General features: G+C 43.6%; 1 protein-coding gene across 1 annotated transcript in view; it reads left to right on the plus strand.

The window, feature by feature from the left end:
* The window catches only part of LOC121322974 (adenylate cyclase type 5-like), a 57,765-nt gene that overhangs the window by 18,312 nt on the left and 14,184 nt on the right, over positions 1-25,269 (plus strand). Inside the window, exons 5-11 of the mRNA XM_041263642.1 lie at positions 1,493-1,604; positions 3,422-3,549; positions 4,546-4,704; positions 5,084-5,225; positions 10,668-10,808; positions 24,329-24,351; positions 25,188-25,269. The exon at positions 25,188-25,269 is cut by the window's right edge and continues 78 nt beyond it. Of these exons, the coding sequence (XP_041119576.1) occupies positions 1,493-1,604; positions 3,422-3,549; positions 4,546-4,704; positions 5,084-5,225; positions 10,668-10,808; positions 24,329-24,351; positions 25,188-25,269 (787 nt within the window). The remainder of the gene's footprint in view (positions 1-1,492; positions 1,605-3,421; positions 3,550-4,545; positions 4,705-5,083; positions 5,226-10,667; positions 10,809-24,328; positions 24,352-25,187) is intronic.

Here is a 25,269-nt window from a genome sequence, read left to right on the forward strand (position 1 = left end):
TGGCAAGAAAGAAGCTGTTACTCAAAAAGTACCATCTGAAAGCATGTCTGGAGTTTGCCAGAAAGCATGAGAGTGACCCAGCTGCGATGTGGGAAAAGGTTTTGTGGTCAGATGGGACCAAGATAGAGCCGTTTGGACAAAACTCAAAGCGCTATGTGTGGCGCAAACCTAACACTGCCCATGCCTCAAGACACACCATCCCTACAGTGAAGTATGGTGGTGGCAGCATCATGCTGTGGGGATGCTTCTCATCAGAAGGGACTGGGCATCTTGTTACAATTGAAGGAAGACTGGATGGAGCAAAATACAGGAAAATGCTGCAAGAGAATCTGCTTCAGTCTGCTAAAAAACTGAAGCTTGGGAGGAAATTCACCTTTCAGCAGGACGATGATCCCAAGCACAAGGCCAAAGCAACATTGGAGTGGCTCAAGAACAAAAAGGTGAATGTCCTACAGTGGCCCAGTCAAAGTCCTGATCGCAATCCCATTGAGAATCTGTGGCACTATTTGAAAATTGCGCTCCACAAGCGTCATCCAACCAACCTGAACAATCTGGAGCAAATCTGCCAAGAAGAATGGTCCAAAATCACTCCGACACTGTGCAAAGCTGGTACATGCTTACCCAAAAGACAAAAGACTTCGCCATGTACGACTTCTGAAAAAGATTTTTCTTAAAAATATTTCCCAACATAAAACCAATGTCACCTTACAATAATTGATTCTGAGTTTAAGTGTTTTAAAATAAAATATCAAACAGATCAAAATTTCAGTGTACCATTTGTAATTCAGTAATATGAGAGAATTGGTCAGGGGTCTGAATACTTTTGCAAGCCACTGTGTGTGTGTATATATATATTATAGCAGGAATCCGTTTATAGATATATATATATAGTATATATATATATATATATATATATATAGAAGACCTACTATTACTCTCTTTACTCGTACGTCACTTGCCTGTTTTATTAGTTAATTCTTTTATAATAAAAATATCAGCATCACTAAGCTTTTTGTCAATAGTAGTTGAGATCAGCAGTCAGGGAAAACAATACTTTTTGCTGCCCAACGTATATGCAGCAGAGCGGATAGTTCCAGATGGCTCTGTATCCACAGTGTGTATAATGGACTGAAATGAAAAGGGCTTTGTGAATTTTTACACAGAGCCTTCCAACACCTGGTGAATACATATACTTCATTCAGTAGGTTGCTTTCATATGTGTGGCGTGTACATTGTGAATCCATACATTGGAGTATCTGTATTGTTCCCTGAGCCTTATACCTCACATCTGAAATGCAGTTTCCTGTATAGTTTCAAAATAGGATGCCTGTTGTAGAGTTGGGATGAATCTGAGAATACTGGAAACCTTCTTAAAACATTCAAATAAAAACCTTTCTTTCTTCACAGTCATTGCTGTGCAAATCAGTGCTTCATGATAAAATACAATTATATGTAGAAACGTGGTTTGATTGAATAATGTCTTTATTCCCAGCATCCTCTTTGCTGACATCGAAGGCTTCACCAGCCTGGCTTCACAATGCACAGCGCAGGAGCTGGTCATGACTCTCAATGAGCTGTTTGCGAGGTTCGACAAGCTGGCAGCGGTAAGTCTTTGCAGTGCACAGCTTCATTGTGAAGGTGTGTGTGTGTGTAGATCTGTTTGTTTAAAATACATCTGGTCTTACTCTCCAAATAAAACCCATTCGTGGATGTGACAGTGATGTAGAAATAGCATTGCTTTCTGCTGAGCTCTGACCCATGCAGTGACAGTGGTATAGAAATAGCATTGCTTTCTGCTGAGCTCTGACCCATGCAGTGACAGTGGTATAGAAATAGCATTGCTTTGTGCTGAGCTCTGACCCATGCAGTGACAGTGGTATAGAAATAGCATTGCTTTATGCTGAGCTCTGACCCATGCAGTGACACTGGTATAGAAATAGCATTGCTTTGTGCTGAGCTCTGACCCATGCAGTGACAGTGGTATAGAAATAGCATTGCTTTGTACTGAGCTCTGACCCATGCAGTGACACTGGTATAGAAATAGCATTGCTTTGTGCTGAGCTCTGACCCATGCAGTGACACTGGTATAGAAATAGCATTGCTTTGTGCTGAGCTCTGACCCAAGCAGTGTCAGTGGTATAGAAATAGCATTGCTTTGTGCTGAGCTCTGACCCATGCAGTGACAGTGGTATAGAAATAGCTTTGCTTTGTGCTGAGCTCTGACCCATGCAGTGACAGTGGTATAGAAATAGCATTGCTTTGTGCTGAGCTCTGACCCATGCAGTGACAGTGGTATAGAAATAGCTTTGCTTTGTGCTGAGCTCTGACCCATGCAGTGACACTGGTATAGAAATAGCATTGCTTTGTGCTGAGCTCTGACCCATGCAGTGACAGTGGTATAGAAATAGCTTTGCTTTGTGCTGAGCTCTGACCCATGCAGTGACACTGGTATAGAAATAGCATTGCTTTGTGCTGAGCTCTGACCCATGCAGTGACACTGGTATAGAAATAGCTTTGCTTTGTGCTGAGCTCTGACCCAAGCAGTGACAGTGGTATAGAAATAGCATTGCTTTGTGCTGAGCTCTGACCCATGCAGTGACAGTGGTATAGAAATAGCATTGCTTTGTGCTGAGCTCTGACCCATGCAGTGACAGTGGTATAGAAATAGCTTTGCTTTGTGCTGAGCTCTGACCCATGCAGTGACAGTGGTATAGAAATAGCATTGCTTTGTGCTGAGCTCTGACCCATGCAGTGACAGTACTGTAGAAATAGCTGCTGTTTTTACACAACTTTGATATGACTCTTAGTGTACAGGAATGATTTCAGCATTAACATCCCATCATTCGCATCTAGCACTTTGCTGGTTTTCATCTGGTTCAGGAGACCTAATGCTACCTGAGTAGCTGGTTAAGCTGATTGATGAAGATGTGTCTTTGACCACTTATTGTGAATAAAGGACAATGGAAGGGATTACAACAACACAAAGCACAAATACACACTGGAATACTTTTGGATACATTTTGGATAGTGTTGTATTTCACGGCTTTGGTTAGGCTCAGCAAACAAATGAATATTCAGATACCTGTCTGAATCTTGAATATGCAAACCCCATGCTTGTCCCACACTAGAAGTTGCTTCCTTTCCTTACATCAGCAGAAGTCCCATAATCAGGACCTCCGAAAGGTGGCTGCACCAGCTGCAATAAGACCAGACTCCAGAAATGTTTTATATCCTCTGTGAGGTCAGACAGGGGTTCCTCCCCTGGGACTCTGCCCTTGGCAGGCAGCACTCTGCTCTGTTGCCACTGTTTTATTTGGGGATTATATCCATGTTTTTCATTTGAATTTCCCATCTTTCAAGTCCTTAAAAGGAAAGCTATCCGAGGCACAGAGTTATGGTATTTTTGTCCCCCTCTCTTTAGGAGAACCACTGTTTACGTATCAAAATCCTGGGCGACTGTTATTACTGTGTGTCTGGACTGCCAGAGGCCCGGGCTGACCATGCGCACTGCTGTGTGGAGATGGGAGTGGACATGATCGAGGCTATCTCGTGAGTAACACAGTGCAGTGCAGCTCACACAGAGCTGAGTGAACCGTTAGCACAGTGCAGTGCAGCTCAAACAGAGCAGAGTGAACCGTTAGCACAGTGCAGTGCAGCTCACACAGAGCAGAGTGAACCGTTAGCACAGTGCAGTGCAGCTCACACAGAGCAGAGTGAACCGTTAGCACAGTGCAGTGCAGCTCACACAGAGCAGAGTGAACCGTTAGCACAGTGCAGTGCAGCTCACACAGAGCAGAGTGAACCGTTAGCACAGTGCAGTGCAGCTCACACAGAGCAGAGTGAACCGTTAGCACAGTGCAGTGCAGCTCACACAGAGCAGAGTGAACCGTCAGCACAGTGCAGTGCAGCTCACACAGAGCAGAGTGAACCGTCAGCACAGTGCAGTGCAGCTCACACAGAGCAGAGTGAACCGTTAGCACAGTGCAGTGCAGCTCACACAGAGCAGAGTGAACCGTTAGCACAGTGCAGTGCAGCTCACACAGAGCAGAGTGAACCGTTAGCACAGTGCAGTGCAGCTCACACAGAGCAGAGTGAACCGTTAGCACAGTGCAGTGCAGCTCACACAGAGCAGAGTGAACCGTTAGCACAGTGCAGTGCAGCTCACACAGAGCAGAGTGAACCGTTAGCACAGTGCAGTGCAGCTCACACAGAGCAGAGTGAACCGTTAGCACAGTGCAGTGCAGCTCACACAGAGCAGAGTGAACCGTTAGCACAGTGCAGTGCAGCTCACACAGAGTAGAGTGAACCGTTAGCACAGTGCAGTGCAGCTCACACAGAGCAGAGTGAACCGTTAGCACAGTGCAGTGCAGTTCACACAGAGCAGAGTGAACCGTTAGCACAGTGCAGTGTACTGCAGCTCACAAGTCAAATCTGTTTGGGAGTCACACCACTGAGTCCCTCTTTGCCAGTCACTACAATCTGACAGTGGTGAAATCACTGGAAATGCTCTGAATGTCATTGTAATAGTCCTGTGGTCCCTCCCAGGCTGGTGCGCGAGGTGACGGGCGTGAATGTGAACATGCGCGTTGGCATTCACAGCGGCCGTGTGCACTGCGGAGTGCTGGGCCTGCGCAAGTGGCAGTTTGATGTCTGGTCCAACGATGTCACCCTGGCCAACCAGATGGAAGCAGGAGGCAAAGCTGGGTGAGTCGTGGGTTCTTTATGGCAAATGCAATACTGCTGATTACAACACAGAAACCAGGCTTACTCCATTGCATGTTGAGCCATCCCAGGCTTTAACCCTCAGTGTGACACCCACGCTTAAACGTGAATGATGCCGGATAAGACGTACAGGGTGGTCAGAGAGTAAGTTTACCACGTCAGTGGTATGGTGCATTGATGTGGTAAACTTACTTTCTAATCACCCTGTACTATAACTGTAACTGCCATTTCTTGTGTGTGATTTTTTAACTTTTGAAATGTTCTAGTAATTAAGCTCAGCTAGATGATACTCATTAGACCAGTGTAAATGTGTTGTGGTGTAAAATGATTTAATCTGGGAAAACGTTTTGGTCACTTTTAGCCGCATCCACATAACAAAAGCCACCCTCAACTACCTGACTGGGGATTATGATGTGGAGCCCGGGTTTGGAGGCGAGCGGAATGCTTACCTAAAGAAAAGCAACATAGAAACCTACCTCATTGTGGGCTGCACTGAGAAGCGGGTAACTATTCCTGTCCTAGATATAGAAGCCTACCTCATTGTGGGCTGCACTGAGAAGCGGGTAACTATTCCTGTCCTAGATATAGAAGCCTACCTCATTGTGAGCTGCACTGAGAAGCGGGTAACTATTCCTGTCCTAGATATAGAAGCCTACCTCATTGTGGGCTGCACTGAGAAGCGGGTAACTATTCCTGTCCTAGATATAGAAGCCTACCTCATTGTGAGCTGCACTGAGAAGCGGGTAACTATTCCTGTCCTAGATATAGAAGCCTACCTCATTGTGGGCTGCACTGAGAAGCGGGTAACTATTCCTGTCCTAGATATAGAAGCCTACCTCATTGTGAGCTGCACTGAGAAGCCTATTCCTGTCCTAGATATAGAAGCCTACCTCATTGTGGGCTGCACTGAGAAGCGGGTAACTATTCCTGTCCTATAAACTGGCTGCACTCCTAGTTTTTTCTAATTCAAATTCATTTATTGATTTAATCTGGATAGAACCTTCTTCGATGTTTAAAATGCCCCACTCAGAATATAGCTAGTTCATGTAGGTGGAGAACAGTCCTTATAAGATATTTAATGTACAGTAGAAATGTATATAGTCTTCTCTACCTGTAACTGTATTCATTGCTGTAATGATTTATGATCCTGACACGGGGTGCTGTGCTGCACACACACTCCATTACTGTACATTGCTCCTAAAGCAATAACTACAATACAAAGCTTTAATGAAGTTCTTAACACTGCCAGCACACTTGCAATGGATACCCATGTAGAACCCTTCAGGTAAGAGAGATGAATGGCCTTGTCAGCCAAATACAACACCTTCTAACCCACAACCCTTGTGTACACTGGAAGAAATTCAATGTATGCACTGTAATCTGTCCCTGAGGATTTAAATATCTAGTTTTGCCCAGCCTATAGCATAGCATCACATAGGATCAGATAGGATAGACTAGAATAGGATAAGATAGGATAGCATAGCATAGCACATCAACGCATAACATAGCATAGCATAGGATCAGATAGGATAGGATAGCATAGCATGACATAGCATATGATACCATGGGATAGACAAAAATATCATAGGATCAGATAGGATAGACTAGAATAGCATAGGATAGCATAGCATAAGAACATAAGAACATAAGAACATAAGAAAGTTTACAAACGAGAGGAGGCCATTCGGCCCATCTTGCTCGTTTGGTTGTTAGTAGCTTATTGATCCCAAAATCTCATCAAGCAGCTTCTTGAAGGATCCCAGGGTGTCAGCTTCAACAACATTACTGGGGAGTTGATTCCAGACCCTCACAATTCTCTGTGTAAAAAAGTGTCTCCTATTTTCTGTTCTGAATGCCCCTTTTTCTAAACTCCATTTGTGACCCCTGGTCCTTGTTTCTTTTTTCAGGCTGAAAAAGTCCCTTGCGTCGACACTGTCAATACCTTTTAGAATTTTGAATGCTTGAATTAGGTCGCCACGTAGTCTTCTTTGTTCAAGACTGAACAGATTCAATTCTTTTAGCCTGTCTGCATATGACATGCCTTTTAAGCCCGGAATAATTCTGGTCGCTCTTCTTTGCACTCTTTCTAGAGCAGCAATATCTTTTTTATAGCGAGGTGACCAGAACTGCACACAATATTCAAGATGAGGTCTTACTAGTGCATTGTACAGTTTTAACATTACTTCCCTTGATTTAAATTCAACACTTTTCACAATGTATCCGAGTATCTTGTTAGCCTTTTTTATAGCTTCCCCACATTGCCTAGATGAAGACATTTCTGAGTCAACAAAAACTCCTAGGTCTTTTTCATAGATTCCTTCTCCAATTTCAATATCTCCCATATGATATTTATAATGTACATTTTTATTTCCTGCGTGCAGTACCTTACACTTTTCTCTATTAAATGTCATTTGCCATGTATCTGCCCAGTTCTGAATCTTGTCTAGATCATTTTGAATGACCTTTGCTGCTGCAACAGTGTTTGCCACTCCTCCTACTTTTGTGTCGTCTGCAAATTTAACAAGTTTGCTTACTATACCAGAATCTAAATCATTAATGTAGATTAGGAATAGCAGAGGACCTAATACTGATCCCTGTGGTACACCGCTGGTTACCACACTCCATTCTGAGGTTTTTCCTCTAATCAGTACTTTCTGTTTTCTACATGTTAACCACTCCCTAATCCATGTACATGTGTTTCCTTGAATCCCAACTGCGTTCAGTTTGAGAATTAATCTTTTGTGCGGGACTTTGTCAAAAGCTTTCTGGAAATCTAAATAAACCATGTCATATGCTTTGCAATTATCCATTATCGATGTTGCATCCTCAAAAAAATCAAGCAAGTTAGTTAGGCACGATCTCCCTTTCCTAAAACCATGTTGACTGTCTCCCAGTACCCTGTTACCATATAGGTAATTTTCCATTTTGGATCTTATTATAGTTTCCATAAGTTTGCATATAATAGAAGTCAGGCTTACTGGTCTGTAGTTACCTGGTTCAGTTTTGTTTCCCTTTTTGTGGATCGGTATTACGTTTGCAATTTTCCAGTCTGTCGGTACCACCCCTGTGTCAAGAGACTGCTGCATGATCTTGGTTAGCGGTTTGTAAATTACTTCTTTCATTTCTTTGAGTACTACTGGGAGGATCTCATCCGGCCCAGGGGATTTGTTTATTTTAAGAGCTCCTAGTCCCTTTAACACTTCTGCCTCAGTTATGCTAAAGTTATTTAAAACTGGATAGGAACTGGATGACATGTGGGGCATGTTGTCAGTATCTTCCTTTGTAAAAACTTGTGAAAAGTAATCATTTAACATATTTGCTATTTTTTTTTCTTCCTCTACGATTTTGCCATTTGTATCTCTTAAACATTTAATCTCCTCTTTGAATGTTCGCTTGCTGTTGTAATATTGGAAAAACATTTTGGAATTGGTTTTAGCTCCCTTAGCAATGTTCATTTCTATTTCTCTCTTGGCCTTTCTAACTTCCTTTTTGACTTGCGTTTGCAGTTCTGTGTACTCTTTCTGCGTACTTTCTTTTTGGTCCTTTTTTAATGCTCTGTAAAGTGCCTTTTTTCGCTGAATATTTTTTTTAATTGATCTATTAAACCATTTTGGCAATTTAGTTTTACATTTAGATTTGTCTACTTTAGGGATATAATTGTTTTGCGCCTCTAGTACTACATTTTTGAAGAACAACCATCCTTCTTCTGTGGGTGTTTTCTCTATTTTACTCCAATCTACTTCTGTTAGTCTCTGTTTCATGCCTTCATAGTTTGCTTTTCTAAAATTGTAAACCTTAGCTTTAGTCTTTACTTTTGAGGATTTAAAAAACACTTCAAATGAGACCATGTTGTGGTCTGAGTTTGCCAGTGGTTCTCTGACCTCTGTTTTAGTTATTCTATCTTCGTTATTTGAAAAGACTAAATCAAGGCATGCCTCCCCTCTAGTGGGTGCCTTCACAAATTGTGTTAGGAAGCAGTCATTTGTCATTTCCACCATTTCTATTTCATCCTTCGCGCTACCCACCGGGTTTTCCCATTTTATTTGGGGGAAGTTGAAATCCCCCATTAGTATGGCTTCTCCTTTGCTACACACATTTCTAATGTCATTGTATAACAGATTATTGTGCTCACCGTCTGAATCTGGCGGTCTATAGCATGCTCCTATTATTATGCCTTTTGAATTTTTGTCTGTTATTCTGACCCATATTGATTCGGTTTTATTTTCTTTGTCCAGGTTTAACACCTGGGCTTCAAGACTGTTTCTTATGTATAGCGCTACCCCTCCTCCTCGTCTGTCCTGCCTGTCTTTCCTATACAGTGTATACCCACAAATATTATATTCGTCCCCATCACTCTCAGATAACCACGTTTCTGTAACACCTATCACATCATAGTTACCTGTTAGTGCAGTAGCTTCAAGTTCTAGAATTTTGTTTCTGATACTTCTAGCATTTAGATAAATACATTTAATGGTTGTCTTACCTGAGTTGTTGTTCTTGTTTTGATGCGGTCTCCCTTCTGTTTTTTTGTTGATAGCATAGTATAGGATAGACAGAAATATCATAGGATCAGATAGGATAGACTAGAATAGCATAGGATTGCATAGCATAGTATAGGATAGACAGAAATAGCATAGGATCAGATAGGGTAGACTAGAATAGCATAGGATAGCATAGCATAGCATAGCATAGCATAGGATAGACAAAAATAAGATTGGATCGGATCGACTAGCATAACATAGCATAATGTGAGTTTAAAGGTTACAGACTTTCAACCCAATGGGAAGACCGCTAGTATTACAAGTTCTCTGAAAATTTAGAACGATTTTAAGCATCATAAAGTAAAGGGCAGGGTTACAAAACTTATATTAATAAAAATGGGTTCCAAGCATACTGTATGATGAGTTCAAATGATTAATCCTTTATAAACTGCTTCAAGAATTAACATGTTTATATAAAGTACAGCTTTATAATCTCAAATAGCTATTACAGTTTAAAATGTCACTTTGATAGTTCTGCCAAATCCAAAGACAATGTTGTGCTTCCATCTGGAAACTGTCTCAAGCGTTGTCCCGTTTTGTTCTGACAACATGGTGACTAGTTTAGTTACACTGCAGGCTGTGCTGCTAATCTGCCTGTTCTCAGTGAAGGCTGATTTGAAACTGTAATGGGAATGTGTAAAGCTAAGAGACAGACTTGCCACAATGTTTCCAGTGGAAGACATCAGTGTTTTAGAAGCTCCTCTTGTGTACATCTTGAAAGAGTAATGGAGAAGTACTGTGTCTGAACTCAGATTAAGAAAGGGGATGCAGGACTACCCAGTTTAAATAAAACCCTTTCACTAAATCAGCCCTGTTTTATATCAAAACTATGAACCAGATGTACCTTATTTAACCTGGGTTCTTTCCGGTAATTGCTGTTTCATGTCCAGAGTTTTCACGGGTTCTACAGCATGGTACAGCATTCACAGCACTTCATCCTGTCAGTTTAACTCTTAGTTCATGCACACTGAATGTGAAGGAGATCATTTGTTACCAGAGCTTGGCTGTGCATTAGGGTTGGGGTTGGGGTCTGTTGAGTTCTAACCAATCTGTGCATTAGGGTTGGGGTTGTAATTGGGGTTGGGGTCAGGGTTTGATAACAAATTAACCTCTGAGCAATAGGATTGGGGTAATGTATCATTATTGGAATTATATGTGTGTGTGTGTGTGTGTGTGTGTGTGTGTATGTATATATATATTACATTCTGAAAGTGCACAGCTGGGGTTATCAATCGTGTTCAGTTTGACAAGGTCAACTTGCCAATCTTCATATAAATCCTTGTTTGTTCCAAGCTGGTAACAAAGTCATGTTGGCAATGGTTTCATTTAGATTAGTAGTAATTGTTGTGCTATACAAGTGGCACCTGTACGTGATTCAGAAATGTTCCACCTTTTGTGCTGCAGAAAGAAGAGAAAGCGACGATAGCCAAGATGAACAGACAGCGTACCAACTCCATTGGACACAACGCTTCCCACTGGTGCTCGGACCGGCCATTCTACAACCATCTCGCCACCAACCAGGTCTCTAAGGAGATGAAAAGGATGGTAAGCAAGTCTCTAATTATACGCTTTTCCACCCATACCCTCAGCTGGTAGTGTTTTGTGTTTCTTCATCATGCCACATTAACAATGCTTTAAAAATAAGCACTTTCTTATCTTTCATTTCTCCCTCTCATTGGGCTGTAGTTTAATTTAACAGTTGTGAAACTGAAAGCTGCATCTGCTCTCTTTGCTGCACACGTGATCTTTAGTGGTGTCAGAGGAGATCCTGTAATGTGGGGGTGGCACAATAAATCCAGCTGACACAAATATAACAACAAGGGATTTGCACAAAGCACTTATGATTAGTATGATTATTTTTTTTAAGCCTTTGTTATTTGGCTTTAGATTGGCTTGACAGTGGTTATGTTTGAATTATATTCAAATAGCCTCTAATACTCAGACGCCTTCCCTTTTAAGCCGTGTCATTAATTGAATTCATAAATAAAGCTAATAATTGAGACTGTTATTAAAGCATGACTGCATTATGTAACTACTTGTGTAAGCTGAAAGCCCTGTCTGAAAGAAAACCATTGAAGCCTTTGCTTGGGAGGGGGGGGGGGGGGTAATTTATGAAAAGGCTAGAAAATGCTGTCTTACTTTGTATCTGCTGGGTTATATCCTCCATATATCTGATCTTTTTTATTGCTCTTATTGGAGCCATTCTTCTGATCTCAATTATACTGCAATTCCAAGGAGAACAGACGTATGTGATACTGTGCCATTGCTTTGTGTGACACCACTAGGGATTTTAATCAGTGAGCATGACATTGTAATTACCATTTGCTTTCACTTGCACTGGGATTAATGTTTTTTCGTCATTGTGGCAAGTTCTAGACAGTAAATTGAGTTACAAGTACATTGGTTACTGTGGTACATGGCTTCTTGTTATTTACAGAAAGGGTTTTGTTCACTGCTAATTGTGTGTGGATTGGGTTTTGTATGGCTCAGATTAGGTGTGTGTTGACATTTCAGAAGTAAAAGGATTCTGAAGATCGTTGCTCCCTTTATCATCCTGGCGCCTGTACTTACACACACAGTCGCAAAAGGTCAAATGGTCCCTTTTTGTGGCTGTAATTTTGTATTGACAGCTGTCGCAGTGTTTTTACAGCCAGTTTGTAATATGTTGTTGCTTGTGCAGTATTGAGCACGCAGAACAAAGTTACCGGTAACTGTGCAGAAATCCTACTTCCATAATGTGGCAGAGGCAGTCTTCCCAGCGACAGCGAGTGGGAGAAGTACAGGCGTGGAAAAGTACAGAGCAGTTTCGAAGCAGAAAGGAGAAATTGCATCTTGAATTGCTTTAATCAGAAAACAGAGGACATTGGGGAAACACAGCAGCAGCTCAAAGTCAAACAGCCGCTTGTGTTTTTCTGATAACAAACAAGCTGAAACTCGGAGCAGCTGAATCAAATTCAGCGCCGTTTTGAGACACGGGCGAGGGGAGGAGCCAACAGCACAGCAGAACAACGCAGTTAAACGAGGCAGTCTTCCCAGCGACAGCGAGTGGGAGAAGTACAGGCGTGGAAAAGTACAGAGCAGTTTCGAAGCAGTTTGAAAGCAGGCTGACGGCTGCAGAAGAAACTAAACTTCAAAAAAAAAAAACCTCAACATGGTCTCCAAGCCAGTAATCTGTGACACCTGCTTGATGTGGGAAATCCGAGAAAACCCAGCGGAGCTAAACCAAGTGTGCGTAAAGTGCCGCGCGATCCAGGATTTGCATAAACTAGTAAGTATGCTAGAAATGGAGCTGGAAGAAGTGAGACAGCAACAGGATCTTGAGGAACTGGCACACCCACAATTCATGGAAGTCTGCATCACCCCTAACAGACTGAAAGCCACCAGGGAGATAGAAGGTCAGAACAGCTGGGTTGAGGTAGGCAGAAGCAGGGAAAAAAAAGAAACTTCGTCAAACACAACCACCAGAAATCAAAACAACCAACAGATTTGAGTCACTTCAGAATTTTGATGAGCAGAACCAACAACAAGAGAATGAAAGGAACAATATCCAGGACCCTATTGACAGGGGTGACCAGACAGCAAAAAGAAGGGAGGTCATGATTGTTGGGTACTCCATATTGAGAAACACAGCAAGTTCAATTCGCAGTTTGGACCCCCTTACTACAACAGTGTGCTGCCTTCCGGGAGCCTCGGTCAAGCACATCACTGAAAACGTGGACAGGCTCCTAGAACGAACAGGAGACGACCCGGTAGTAGTCGTCCACATCGGTACAAACAACATTGGAAGAGACAGACCAAAATCCCTGCAAAACAAATTCAGAGAGCTAGGAAGGAAATTAAAAGAGAAAACCAAAACTGTGGTATTTTCTGGTATACTACCCGCACCTTGCAAAGGACCATATGGACAGCTGGAAATAATTAATCAAAACGCATGGCTGAAGACGTGGTGCACACGGGAAGGCTTCACCTATCTTGATCATTGGACCACATTCTACAACGAGGACTATCTGTATAGACGGGATGGACTGCACTTAAATAACAAGGGAACTAGTCTACTCGGAGAAAAGATCCTCGAGCAGGTTCGGAAGCATTTAAACTAGAAAGGAAGGGGGGAGAAATCAACAAAAAAACAGAAGGGAGACCGCATCAAAACAAGAACAACAACTCAGGTAAGACAACCATTAAATGTATTTATCTAAATGCTAGAAGTATCAGAAACAAAATTCTAGAACTTGAAGCTACTGCACTAACAGGTAACTATGATGTGATAGGTGTTACAGAAACGTGGTTATCTGAGAGTGATGGGGACGAATATAATATTTGTGGGTATACACTGTATAGGAAAGACAGGCAGGACAGAAGAGGAGGAGGGGTAGTGCTATACATAAGAAACAGTCTTGAAGCCCAGGTGTTAAACCTGGACAAAGAAAATAAAACCGAATCAATATGGGTCAGAATAACGGACAAAAATTCAAAAGGCATAATAATAGGAGCATGCTATAGACCGCCAGATTCAGACGGTGAGCAAAATAATCTGTTATACAATGACATTAGAAATGTGTGTAGCAAAGGAGAAGCCATACTAATGGGGGATTTCAACTTCCCCCAAATAAAATGGGAAAACCCGGTGGGTAGCGCGAAGGATGAAATAGAAATGGTGGAAATGACAAATGACTGCTTCCTAACACAATTTGTGAAGGCACCCACTAGAGGGGAGGCATGCCTTGATTTAGTCTTTTCAAATAACGAAGATAGAATAACTAAAACAGAGGTCAGAGAACCACTGGCAAACTCAGACCACAACATGGTCTCATTTGAAGTGTTTTTTAAAACCCCAAAAGTAAAGACTAAAGCTAAGGTTTACAATTTTAGAAAAGCAAACTATGAAGGTATGAAACAGAGACTAACAGAAGTAGATTGGAGTAAAATAGAGAAAACACCCACAGAAGAAGGATGGTTGTTCTTCAAAAATGTAGTACTAGAGGCGCAAAACAATTATATCCCTAAAGTAGACAAATCTAAATGTAAAACTAAATTGCCAAAATGGTTTAATAGATCAATTAAAAAAAAATATTCAGCGAAAAAAGGCACTTTACAGAGCATTAAAAAAGGACCAAAAAGAAAGTACGCAGAAAGAGTACACAGAACTGCAAACGCAAGTCAAAAAGGAAGTTAGAAAGGCCAAGAGAGAAATAGAAATAAACATTGCTAAGGGAGCTAAAACCAATTCCAAAATGTTTTTCCAATATTACAACAGCAAGAGAACATTCAAAGAGGAGATTAAATGTTTAAGAGATACAAATGGCAAAATCATAGAGGAAGAAAAAAAAATAGCAAATATATTAAATGATTACTTTTCACAAGTTTTTACAAAGGAAGATACTGACAACATGCCCCACATGTCATCCAGTTCCTATCCAGTTTTAAATAACTTTAGCATAACTGAGGCAGAAGTGTTAAAGGGACTAGGAGCTCTTAAAATAAACAAATCCCCTGGGCCGGATGAGATCCTCCCAATAGTACTCAAAGAAATGAAAGAAGCTAACCAAGATCATGCAGCAGTCTCTTGACACAGGGGTGGTACCGACAGACTGGAAAATTGCAAACGTAATACCGATCCACAAAAAGGGAAACAAAACTGAACCAGGTAACTACAGACCAGTAAGCCTGACTTCTATTATATGCAAACTTATGGAAACTATAATAAGATCCAAAATGGAAAATTACCTATATGGTAACAGGGTCCTGGGAGACAGTCAACATGGTTTTAGGAAAGGGAGATCGTGCCTAACTAACTTGCTTGATTTTTTTGAGGATGCAACATCGATAATGGATAATTGCAAAGCATATGACATGGTTTATTTAGATTTCCAGAAAGCTTTTGACAAAGTCCTGCACAAAAGATTAATTCTCAAACTGAACGCAGTTGGGATTCAAGGAAACACATGTACATGGATTAGGGAGTGGTTAACATGTAGAAAACAGAAAGTACTGATTAGAGGAAAAACCTCAGAATGGAGTGTGGTAACCAGCGGTGTACCACAGGGATCAGTATTAGGTCCTCTGCTATTCCTAATCTACATTAATGATTTAGATTCTGGTATAGTAAGCAAACTTGTTAAATTTGCAGACGACACAAAAATAGGAGGAGTGGCAAACACTGTTGCAGCAGCAAAGGTCATTCAAAATGATCTAGACAAGATTCAGAACTGGGCAGACACATGGCAAATGACATTTAATAGAGAAAAGTGTAAGGTACTGCACGCAGGAAATAAAAATGTGCATTATAAATATCATATGGGAGATACTGAAATTGGAGAAGGAATCTATGAAAAAGACCTAGGACTTTTTGTTGACTCAGAAATGTCTTCATCTAAACAATGTGGGGAAGCTATAAAAAAGGCTAACAAGATGCTCGGATACATTGTGAAAAGTGTTGAATTTAAATCAAGGGAAGTAATGTTAAAACTGTACAATGCACTAGTAAGACCTCATCTTGAATATTGTGTGCAGTTCTGGTCACCTTGCTATAAAAAAGATATTGCTGCTCTAGAAAGAGTGCAAAGAAGAGCGACCAGAATTATTTCGGGCTTAAAAGGCATGTCATATGCAGACAGGCTAAAAGAATTGAATCTGTTCAGTCTTGAACAAAGAAGACTACGTGGCGACCTAATTCAAGCATTCAAAATTCTAAAAGGTATTGACAGTGTCGACCCAAGGGACTTTTTCAGCCTGAAAAAGAAACAAGGACCAGGGGTCACAAATGGAGTTTAGAAAAAGGGGCATTCAGAACAGAAAATAGGAGACACTTTTTTACACAGAGAATTGTGAGGGTCTGGAATCAACTCCCCAGTAATGTTGTTGAAGCTGACACCCTGGGATCCTTCAAGAAGCTGCTTGATGAGATTTTGGGATCAATAAGCTACTAACAACCAAACGAGCAAGATGGGCCGAATGGCCTCCTCTCGTTTGTAAACTTTCTTATGTTCTTCTTATGTTCTAAATCACTAACACCACAGTGTGCCTGCATTAGGGTAATAATGTTGTTCTTATGTTCTTAATGTAAACATTGTCAGTAACAAAAAACAAAGCTATTATTGGAAATATATTTTCAGCCTGTGACTGTGTTAGATCAATGGTACGATGAGCCATGAATTGTGTTTGTCTCTCAATTACTGATGCTGATGCCCTCACACGGATTAGAACATGCCCTAAATGTTCAAACTGGAGATGAGAAACTGACACTTGAATAACATTCTTACACATGGATAGCGATGGATAGTGATGCCCCAGTGACTGGCTTGCCAATTCACAGCTTCACAGAATGAATCTCTTGACTTTAATGAGACAGTACACTCCTTTCATACAGTTACATGTCGTAATTATATATATATATATATATATATCTATAATATGATATATATATATTATATATATATAATATATATATATATTATATACAACGTATCAGCATATACAGGTTATAGTCAAGCTTTGTAAGTTCTTTTGGAAGTGTTCTGTTCCTCCAGAGCTAGTGCCTTCATGCTTTATGGACAACAAATAATCATATCTTAAAAGAATTCCAGCCTGACAGCTTCAGCCTCTCTGCAGATCATTGCATGTCACGCTCTGTTGAATCCTCCAGACTTTCATAATTCAGCCAGCAAAGTTCACCTTGTACTGCATGCCGCTAGTACCAGTTAGCCTGCTGTGCATTTCCTCTGTGTGCTGCACTGCCTTATCAATCATTAACCCTGTAACTGCCGGCTGGGCCTGGCTGGTAACACTTCTGCTAACTGTTCATCTTGGCTTATGCCAAGCATATGATAGGCAATACCAGAACAGTTGAAGGTTTTGCAATGGGCTCAGTTTCAGACAGCTTGGAGTTGCTTAATTTACATGAATTATTTTATCATTGGAATGATATGGCCTGCTGAAGAACTGACTGCTTGTTAAGTCTTTTGCTGTTAATTTTATATAGTAGGTGCAAAATTCAGACTAAAGTGTCAGATGTGAAGATTTGATGCCACTTTGCAAATACCATACAACTTGGGAACTGGATTGTGAATTAAGAAAAAAGAGACAGTTTAGATTTTCCATCACACCCTGGGGTTTCAGATTGATCATGTTTCCATCGCACCCTGGGGCTCAGTGGTGTCAGATTGATCATGTTGTTTCCATCGCACCCTGGGGCTCAGTGGTTTCAGATTGATCATGTTGTTTCCATCGCACCCTGGGGCTCAGTGGTTTCAGATTGATCATGTTTCCATCGCACCCTGGGGCTCAGTGGTGTCAGATTGATCATGTTGTTTCCATCGCACCCTGGGGCTCAGTGGTGTCAGATTGATCATGTTGTTTCCATCGCACCCTGGGGCTCAGTGGTTTCAGATTGATCATGTTGTTTCCATCGCACCCTGGGGCTCAGTGGTTTCAGATTGATCATGTTGTTTCCATCGCACCCTGGGGCTCAGTGGTGTCAGATTGATCATGTTGTTTCCGTCGCACCCTGGGGCTCAGTGGTGTCAGATTGATCATGTTGTTTCCATCGCACCCTGGGGCTCAGTGGTTTCAGATTGATCATGTTTCCATGCACCCTTCCAGATTGATCATGTTGTTTCCATCGCACCCTGGGGCTCAGTGGTGTCAGATTGATCATGTTTCCATCGCACCCTGGGGCTCAGTGGTGTCAGATTGATCATGTTGTTTCCATCGCACCCTGGGGCTCAGTGGTTTCAGATTGATCATGTTGTTTCCATCGCACCCTGGGGCTCAGTGGTTTCAGATTGATCATGTTGTTTCCATCGCACCCTGGGGCTCAGTGGTTTCAGATTGATCATGTTGTTTCCATCGCACCCTGGGGCTCAGTGGTGTCAGATTGATCATGTTGTTTCCATCGCACCCTGGGGCTCAGTGGTTTCAGATTGATCATGTTGTTTCCATCGCACCCTGGGGCTCAGTGGTTTCAGATTGATCATGTTTCCATCGCACCCTGGGGCTCAGTGGTTTCAGATTGATCATGTTGTTTCCATCGCACCCTGGGGCTCAGTGGTGTCAGATTGATCATGTTGTTTCCATCGCACCCTGGGGCTCAGTGGTGTCAGATTGATCATGTTGTTTCCATCGCACCCTGGGGCTCAGTGGTTTCAGATTGATCATGTTGTTTCCATCGCACCCTGGGGCTCAGTGGTTTCAGATTGATCATGTTGTTTCCATCGCACCCTGGGGCTCAGTGGTTTCAGATTGATCATGTTGTTTCCATCGCACCCTGGGGCTCAGTGGTTTCAGATTGATCATGTTGTTTCCATCGCACCCTGGGGCTCAGTGGTGTCAGATTGATCATGTTGTTTCCATCGCACCCTGGGGCTCAGTGGTGTCAGATTGATCTTGTTGTTTCCATCGCACCCTGGGGCTCAGTGGTGTCAGATTGATCATGTTGTTTCCATCGCACCCTGGGGCTCAGTGGTTTCAGATTGATCATGTTGCTTCCATCGCACCCTGGGGCTCAGTGGTGTCAGATTGATCTTGTTGTTTCCATCGCACCCTGGGGCTCAGTGGTTTCAGATTGATCATGTTTCCATCGCACCCTGGGGCTCAGTGGTGTCAGATTGATCATGTTGTTTCCATCGCACCCTGGGGCTCAGTGGTTTCAGATTGATCATGTTGTTTCCATCGCACCCTGGGGCTCAGTGGTGTCAGATTGATCATGTTGTTTCTGTCGCACCCTGGGGCTCAGTGGTTTCATGTTAGTAGCTCTAATGGAGGAAGTGACATAACAAGTATCCATATTCATAACTGGAGTCCAGGAGGCAATCGAACCCAAAGCGAGTAGCCAGCATACAGCATGTGTTGGTCTGAGATTTGGTGTTACTTGCCTTTATATTGGGGGAGAGCTCTGTCCTGTGACTTTTTTACTCATTACGTTCAAGATTAGATACTATTTTTTCCTGCTGATGGAAACTGAGGCAGTAAGTTTTGATTACGGCACAGTCCCATATTTCTATGTACTGTATAATAAAAATATAATGTGTGTTTGAGGTTGGTACAAGTGAATACAATGTGGAGGTCAAAGTCTGTCATGCTTTGGAAAGAACAACACTGTGTTTTACACTGAGTCAAAATCTTGTCCATCAATCAAATTTTAAATACATATTTGTGTTAAATGTAAGATCATTGTGTTTAAAAATATATGCAGGTAATAACACTGTGTGTAAAAATGTTTTTATGTGTCTGAAAAGATGATGTTTTTCTCATTTACCAAAAGAAGTGCCAAACTGCATGTTTATGTCAAAAGCTTTTTATAGATGCTTTTAGAAAGTATAGAGGTTGTGCCAGAAATCTCTGTAATGAAAAGTGTTTAAAACTAGGAACCTGTTCTTGCTTTTCTCACTTCACTCTTTAGAAGATAACAGTCATAACATGCTAATGGTATGCATTGAAACAACTCTCTTGTTGAATTAAACAAACCCACAAGACAGACTGTAACACACTGCACACTGCACACACAGTGACTCAGCATATACTTCACTGCTTTAAAACCAGAATCACATGTTAACTGTGGATGTTTAGCAATATGTTGTCTTATACTTGCTGGAAATTGCACAAAGACTGATAAGGGCTTTGTCTCAAATGTATTGATGTATATTCAGCAGCTGGTCAAGGGGCAGGTGTACCTTGTTTGCTTTATGCATTATTATTATTATTATTATTATTATTATTATTATTATTATTATGTGCTACTTCGTTATTTGCTACTTCATTATTTGTTGCTTCATTATTCATCAATCAGTTCGTTTTTTTTGTTGTTTTTTTTGGTGGACCACGTTATCACAGCAAGGCCCCCAGTGTAATGCAGCTGTCAGTCTCATTCTTCCATGCTCCGCACTAAAGGTCCTGGTTCTTGCAGTTTTTTTTTGGCCCAGGAGATGGCAGCAGTGTTTCAGCTGGCCTTTTTATTTTATTTGTATTTATTTCTGTATTTTTTTTGGTTTTTATTTAGTTTTTTCAAATAGACATGTGACGTTTGGTTTACAATTGTGCAGGCAGAGTTCTAAGAGAGAAGTACAGTGAATATTTACAGATGTAAGAACTTTAGGACAATGCTAACTTGAGTTCAATACGTGTACAAAAATTTGATTTATAGTAATGGGTTGTGGCAAAGTGCACACCCCTGTGTGTATTTTGTGTTCTATGTTGTGTGTTAATGTTGGTGTATAGTCACTGGTACACAGGATATAAATTGGTCTGTGTAACACAGTAAGTAAAGTGTTTAAAATGTATATTTGTATTTAGGCACGAGGATTGCACAGCACTTCATGTGCAAGTAAAATTTAATAATATGTGAGCACGGGGGATTGCACTTTATTAATTCATGTGCAGTTGTACCGAGACTACAATTGAATGATTGATCGTCAGTTGAGTCTCGGTACTGCTGCATAAAAGCAGCATGTTTTCACTCACTCGGGGTTGTGTGTTCGGTGAGTGGAGAACGGGATTGGAGACTAAGGTAATTGTAATAATAATAATAGTTAAAATAGAAGCTCACCATGTTTTGTCTGTATAGTCCGTTTTGTTTGTCTTTTTGTTTTGGTGCCGTGTCATGTGTCTTGTTTGTCTTACAGCCTTTTATTTCCTGTCTGTCTGTTCATTATTAAATGCTGAGCGATACCATTTGCTGAGCTTCACCAAACTTCACCTCTGTTGTTTATTTCCTGGTTCCTGGTTTCTGGTCTGACGTCACCCATCTTAGCCATCTGTGTGACACGTGGTGTTGTTGTGGGATTACCAGCGCCTCCTAGACGCAGACAAGAGAGGGAGCTGCAGTGTTTTTTTTTTTTTTAAAAAACAGCAAAAATGGAAGGCTGGAGAGATGGCTGCACTTAGCTGGAGGAGCTCCTCAGTGATCTGGAAGACCAAGGCTGGTGCCTTGCCTGCGGGGTGTACAAGCACGTGGTGGTTGTCTGGCCCTACCAAGAGGGAGAGGAGGAACTGGCCCAGGAGAGGAAGGTGAGGAGAAGGAGGCAGAGAAGGGGAAAGGGGAAGAGGAAGGCAGAGCGTCCACAGCCCAAGTCTCCACCAGCAGAGGATGAATGCCTGCTGGTTTCACCTCCACAGCCTATGTGGAAGGAGGACGAGCGCCCACAGCCCACAAAGGGGGAGTCGGAGCGTCCACAGCCCAAGTTTCCACCAGCAGAGGGAGAGTGCCTGCTGGTTCCGTCTCCAGCGTCGGTGGGAGAACCCCTGCTTACTCGAGGGCCACCATCGAGGGAGATCTGGGACTGGCTGACGGACCCTGATGGTGGCCTGGAAAGAGACCGAAGTTGATCAACCTGCTGTGGGACAGAGATGGGGAGCGTTGGGAAACTTGGGAACGGCAACATCACCCAGTGTCCCTCCTAGACATCGCAGCCATGGTGTTCAACTAACTGGCTGCCAATATGGGAGGGGTCCTGCCTCTGGTCTCATCAGGAGAAGCCCTGACACTCCAGAGGGAGAGGAGCCAACGCACCAGTCCCCTGCAAGTGAGGGAGAGCCGCAGCAGTCCCCTGCAAGTGAGGGAGAGCCACACCAGTCCCCTGCAAGTGAGGGAGAGCCTCTGTTGCCAGGAGACTACATGCCGCTCCCACCTCCGTCGCCAGGAGACTACACGCCTCCGCCATCTCCACCACCAGAAGCTGAGCAGCAGGAGCTGCCTCTACCTCCGCCACCTCCACCAGCAGAGGGTGAATGCCTGCTGGGTCCCTTTCCACCAGCAGAGGGTGAATGCCTGCTGGGTCCCCGTCCACCAGCAGAGGGTGAATGCCTGCTGGGTCCCTTTCCACCAGCAGAGGGTGAATGCCTGCTGGGTCCCCATCCACCAGCAGAGGGTGAATGCCTGCTGGGGAACCTTTCCACCAGCAGAGGGTGAATGCCTGCTGGGTCCCCGTCCACCAGCAGAGGGTGAATGCCTGCTGGGTCCCCGTCCACCAGCAGAGGGTGAATGCCTGCTGGGTCCCCGTCCACCAGCAGAGGGTGAATGCCTGCTGGGTCCCCGTCCACCAGCAGAGGGTGAATGCCTGCTGGGTCCCCGTCCACCAGCAGAGGGTGAATGCCTGCTGGGTCCTTTTCCACCAGCAGAGGGTGAATGCCTGCTGGTATTCACCAGCAGGACCAGGAATAGATGCTGGCGGTCTCAGCAGCCCTTTCATAGGCTGCTGAGGGAAACACGGGGAAAAACTGCCCGGCCGCAGTGGCCGAGAAGAGGGCCAACACCCGCATCCCAGCTTGTCCTGAATCCCTGCCTCGCTTCACCCAAGGATTCCTGCCTCGCTTTGCCCAAGGATGCCTGTCTCGCTTTGCCCAAGGATGCCTGCCTCGCTTTGCCCAAGGATGCCTGCCTCGCTTTGCCCAAGGATGCCTGCCTCGCTTTGCCCAAAGATGCCTGCCTCGCTTTGCCCAAGGATGCCTGCCTCGCTTTGCCCAAGGATGCCTGCCTCGCTTTGCCCAAGATGCCTGCCTCGCTTTGCCCAAGGATGCCTGCCTCGCTTTGCCCAAGGATGCCTGCCTCGCTTTGCCCAAGGATGCCTGCCTCGCTTTGCCCAAGGATGCCTGCCTCGCTTTGCCCAAGGATGCCTGCCTCGCTTTGCCCAAGGATGCCTGCCTCGCTTTGCCCAAGGATGCCTGCCTCGCTTTGCCCAAGGATGCCTGCCTCGCTTTGCCCAAGGATGCCTGCCTCGCTTTGCCCAAGGATGCCTGCCTCGCTTTGCCCAAGGATGCCTGCCTCGCTTTGCCCAAGGATGCCTGCCTCGCTTTGCCCAAGGATGCCTGCCTCGCTTTGTCCAAGGATGCCTGTCTCGCTTTGTCCAAGGATGCCTGCCTCGCTTTGCCCAAGGATGCCTGCCTCGCTTTGCCCAAGGATGCCTGCCTCGCTTTGCCCAAGGATGCCTGGCTCGCTTTGCCCAAGGATGCCTGGCTCGCTTTTCCCAAGGATGCCTGCCTCGCTTCGCCCAGAATGCCTGCCTCGCTTTTCCCGAGGATGCCTGCCTCGCTTTTCCCAAGGATGCCTGCCTCGCTGAGCCCAGAATGCCTGCCGCTCCGCATCGCCCGGGGCTGCCAGCCGCTCCGCATCGCCAGAGGGAGCTGTCGGTTATGAAAAAGGGGGGAGAGGTCAGGAGACCACCTTTCCCCGCAGCAATTTTGCTGCAGGAGTTCTGAGGGCTGGAGTTCCCCCAGAGGGAGCTGCAAGCTATGAAGGGGGGAGAGGTCAGGAGACCACCTTCCACCGCAGCAGTTTCGCTGCTGGAGGTCTTGGGGGAGGTCTGGAGACCACCAACCCCAGCAGCTCTTCCACTGCTGTATTTGTCCCGGCTGAAGGAGTCAGTCTGGGAGCTGTCAGCACATCTGCTGATAGCTGCACCATTGGCAGCATTGCTGCTGCCAGTGGTACAGCGGGAGGAGAGATTTGCCCCATGTCGGCACGTCTGCTAACAGCATGGCCAGTAGCAGCCTGGCTACTGGCAACATTGCTGCCCATCAACCCCTTAAAGTCCCTGTTCTTGGCCCAGGACTTTGAGCAAGACTTTTGGGATTTTAAGGGGGGAGGTGGCCATTGAGGCCATGTGTGCTTTGCACAAGGGGGGGTATATGTGCCCCTGTGTGTATGTTGTGTTGTATGTTGTGTGTTGTGTGTTAATGTTGGTGTATAGTCATTGGTACACGGGATATTAAGGGGTCTGTATTGTTTATTTCCTGGTTCCTGGTTTCTGGTCTGACGTCACCCATTGCCTCAGTCTTTGTGACATGGGTGCACATGCTAAGGGCTAATTTATATGAAGGCCAAACTTCAAAAAGAAAAACAATCCAATGAGAAATACCTGCAGCAGCACAACCATTTGCTTCAGCATAGAGTCTCCTTGGACCATTATAGCATTTGACAGATTGAGCTGGAATCCTGAACTCTATTACTATTTATAGAGCTTGTTAAAAACAAAACTCATATCTTTTAGATTCAAGGTCTGCCCATCAGTATTGCTGATGCATCTCTCTCTCTCTCTCTCTCTCGCTCTCTCTCTCTCTCTCTCTCTCTCCAGGGATATGAAGATCCCAAGGACAAGTAAGTGAAAGCTTCTTATCCTCTCCTCTGAATTATGGTGAAGGGGCGATGCCTGCTGACACACTAAAATGACACAGGGTGATTTAAAAGTTTTAACCCAGCCCCATGCCTTGGTTCCTGCTGATTTAAATTCAATTGGAATTACGGTCACTAATGAACTGCATTTAAAGGTTACACCTCGTTAAGAAGAATTGTGTTTTGTAAGCTGAACAGGGCATCGGCTGCTGTGGGCTTTGATGGTGTGTGAAAACTCACAGTAGATCCACCCCTGGCCCCTGATCAAGCACATTGTCACTCAAGTACCTTCCAAATTACTTCATGCCAATCTACTCTGACAGTGCTGTTAATCAAAGGCTGTTAAATAAAGTGAATGGGGGCTTTGCACATAACCGACACAACCCCAAAATGAACTGGCCACTTACAATACAATACAATACAATACAATAGAGTGCTGTACAAAGATAAAAACAAAACCGCAGACACTGTACCAAAGAGATGGTGTCAGCTTCCCTTACCGGTTCTCGTTTTGTTGACAGTTTCTTGTCAAGCTGCAGTGGCTAATATGTGGATGGAAATGTCTACATTTTTTATTTATTTTGTTATCAGGTGAACTAATAATTTAACATCAGCGTTATTATACCAGTCTTCTAAAGCCCTCAACTTAAATGAGAATACGCAGCAGCTGTCTTTTCTGCTCCACTTATATTGGAGTGCTCGGGGCGCTGATGATGGTCAGGTAGATGAAAGGACTCTGACTTGTGAAGGTGTATAGCTGTAACTTTAGAAGTAAGAAGTACCTGCTGTGTTTAAAGGAAATCCCATCTTGTGTTATCTAGGAATTTCATTTTCAGAAACACACAGGAAAGCATGAACCCTGAGGACGAGGTGGACGAGTTTCTCGGCCGTGCCATCGATGCC

Source organism: Polyodon spathula, chromosome 11 (genome assembly GCF_017654505.1).
Source record: "Polyodon spathula isolate WHYD16114869_AA chromosome 11, ASM1765450v1, whole genome shotgun sequence".
Lineage (NCBI taxonomy): Eukaryota > Metazoa > Chordata > Actinopteri > Acipenseriformes > Polyodontidae > Polyodon > Polyodon spathula.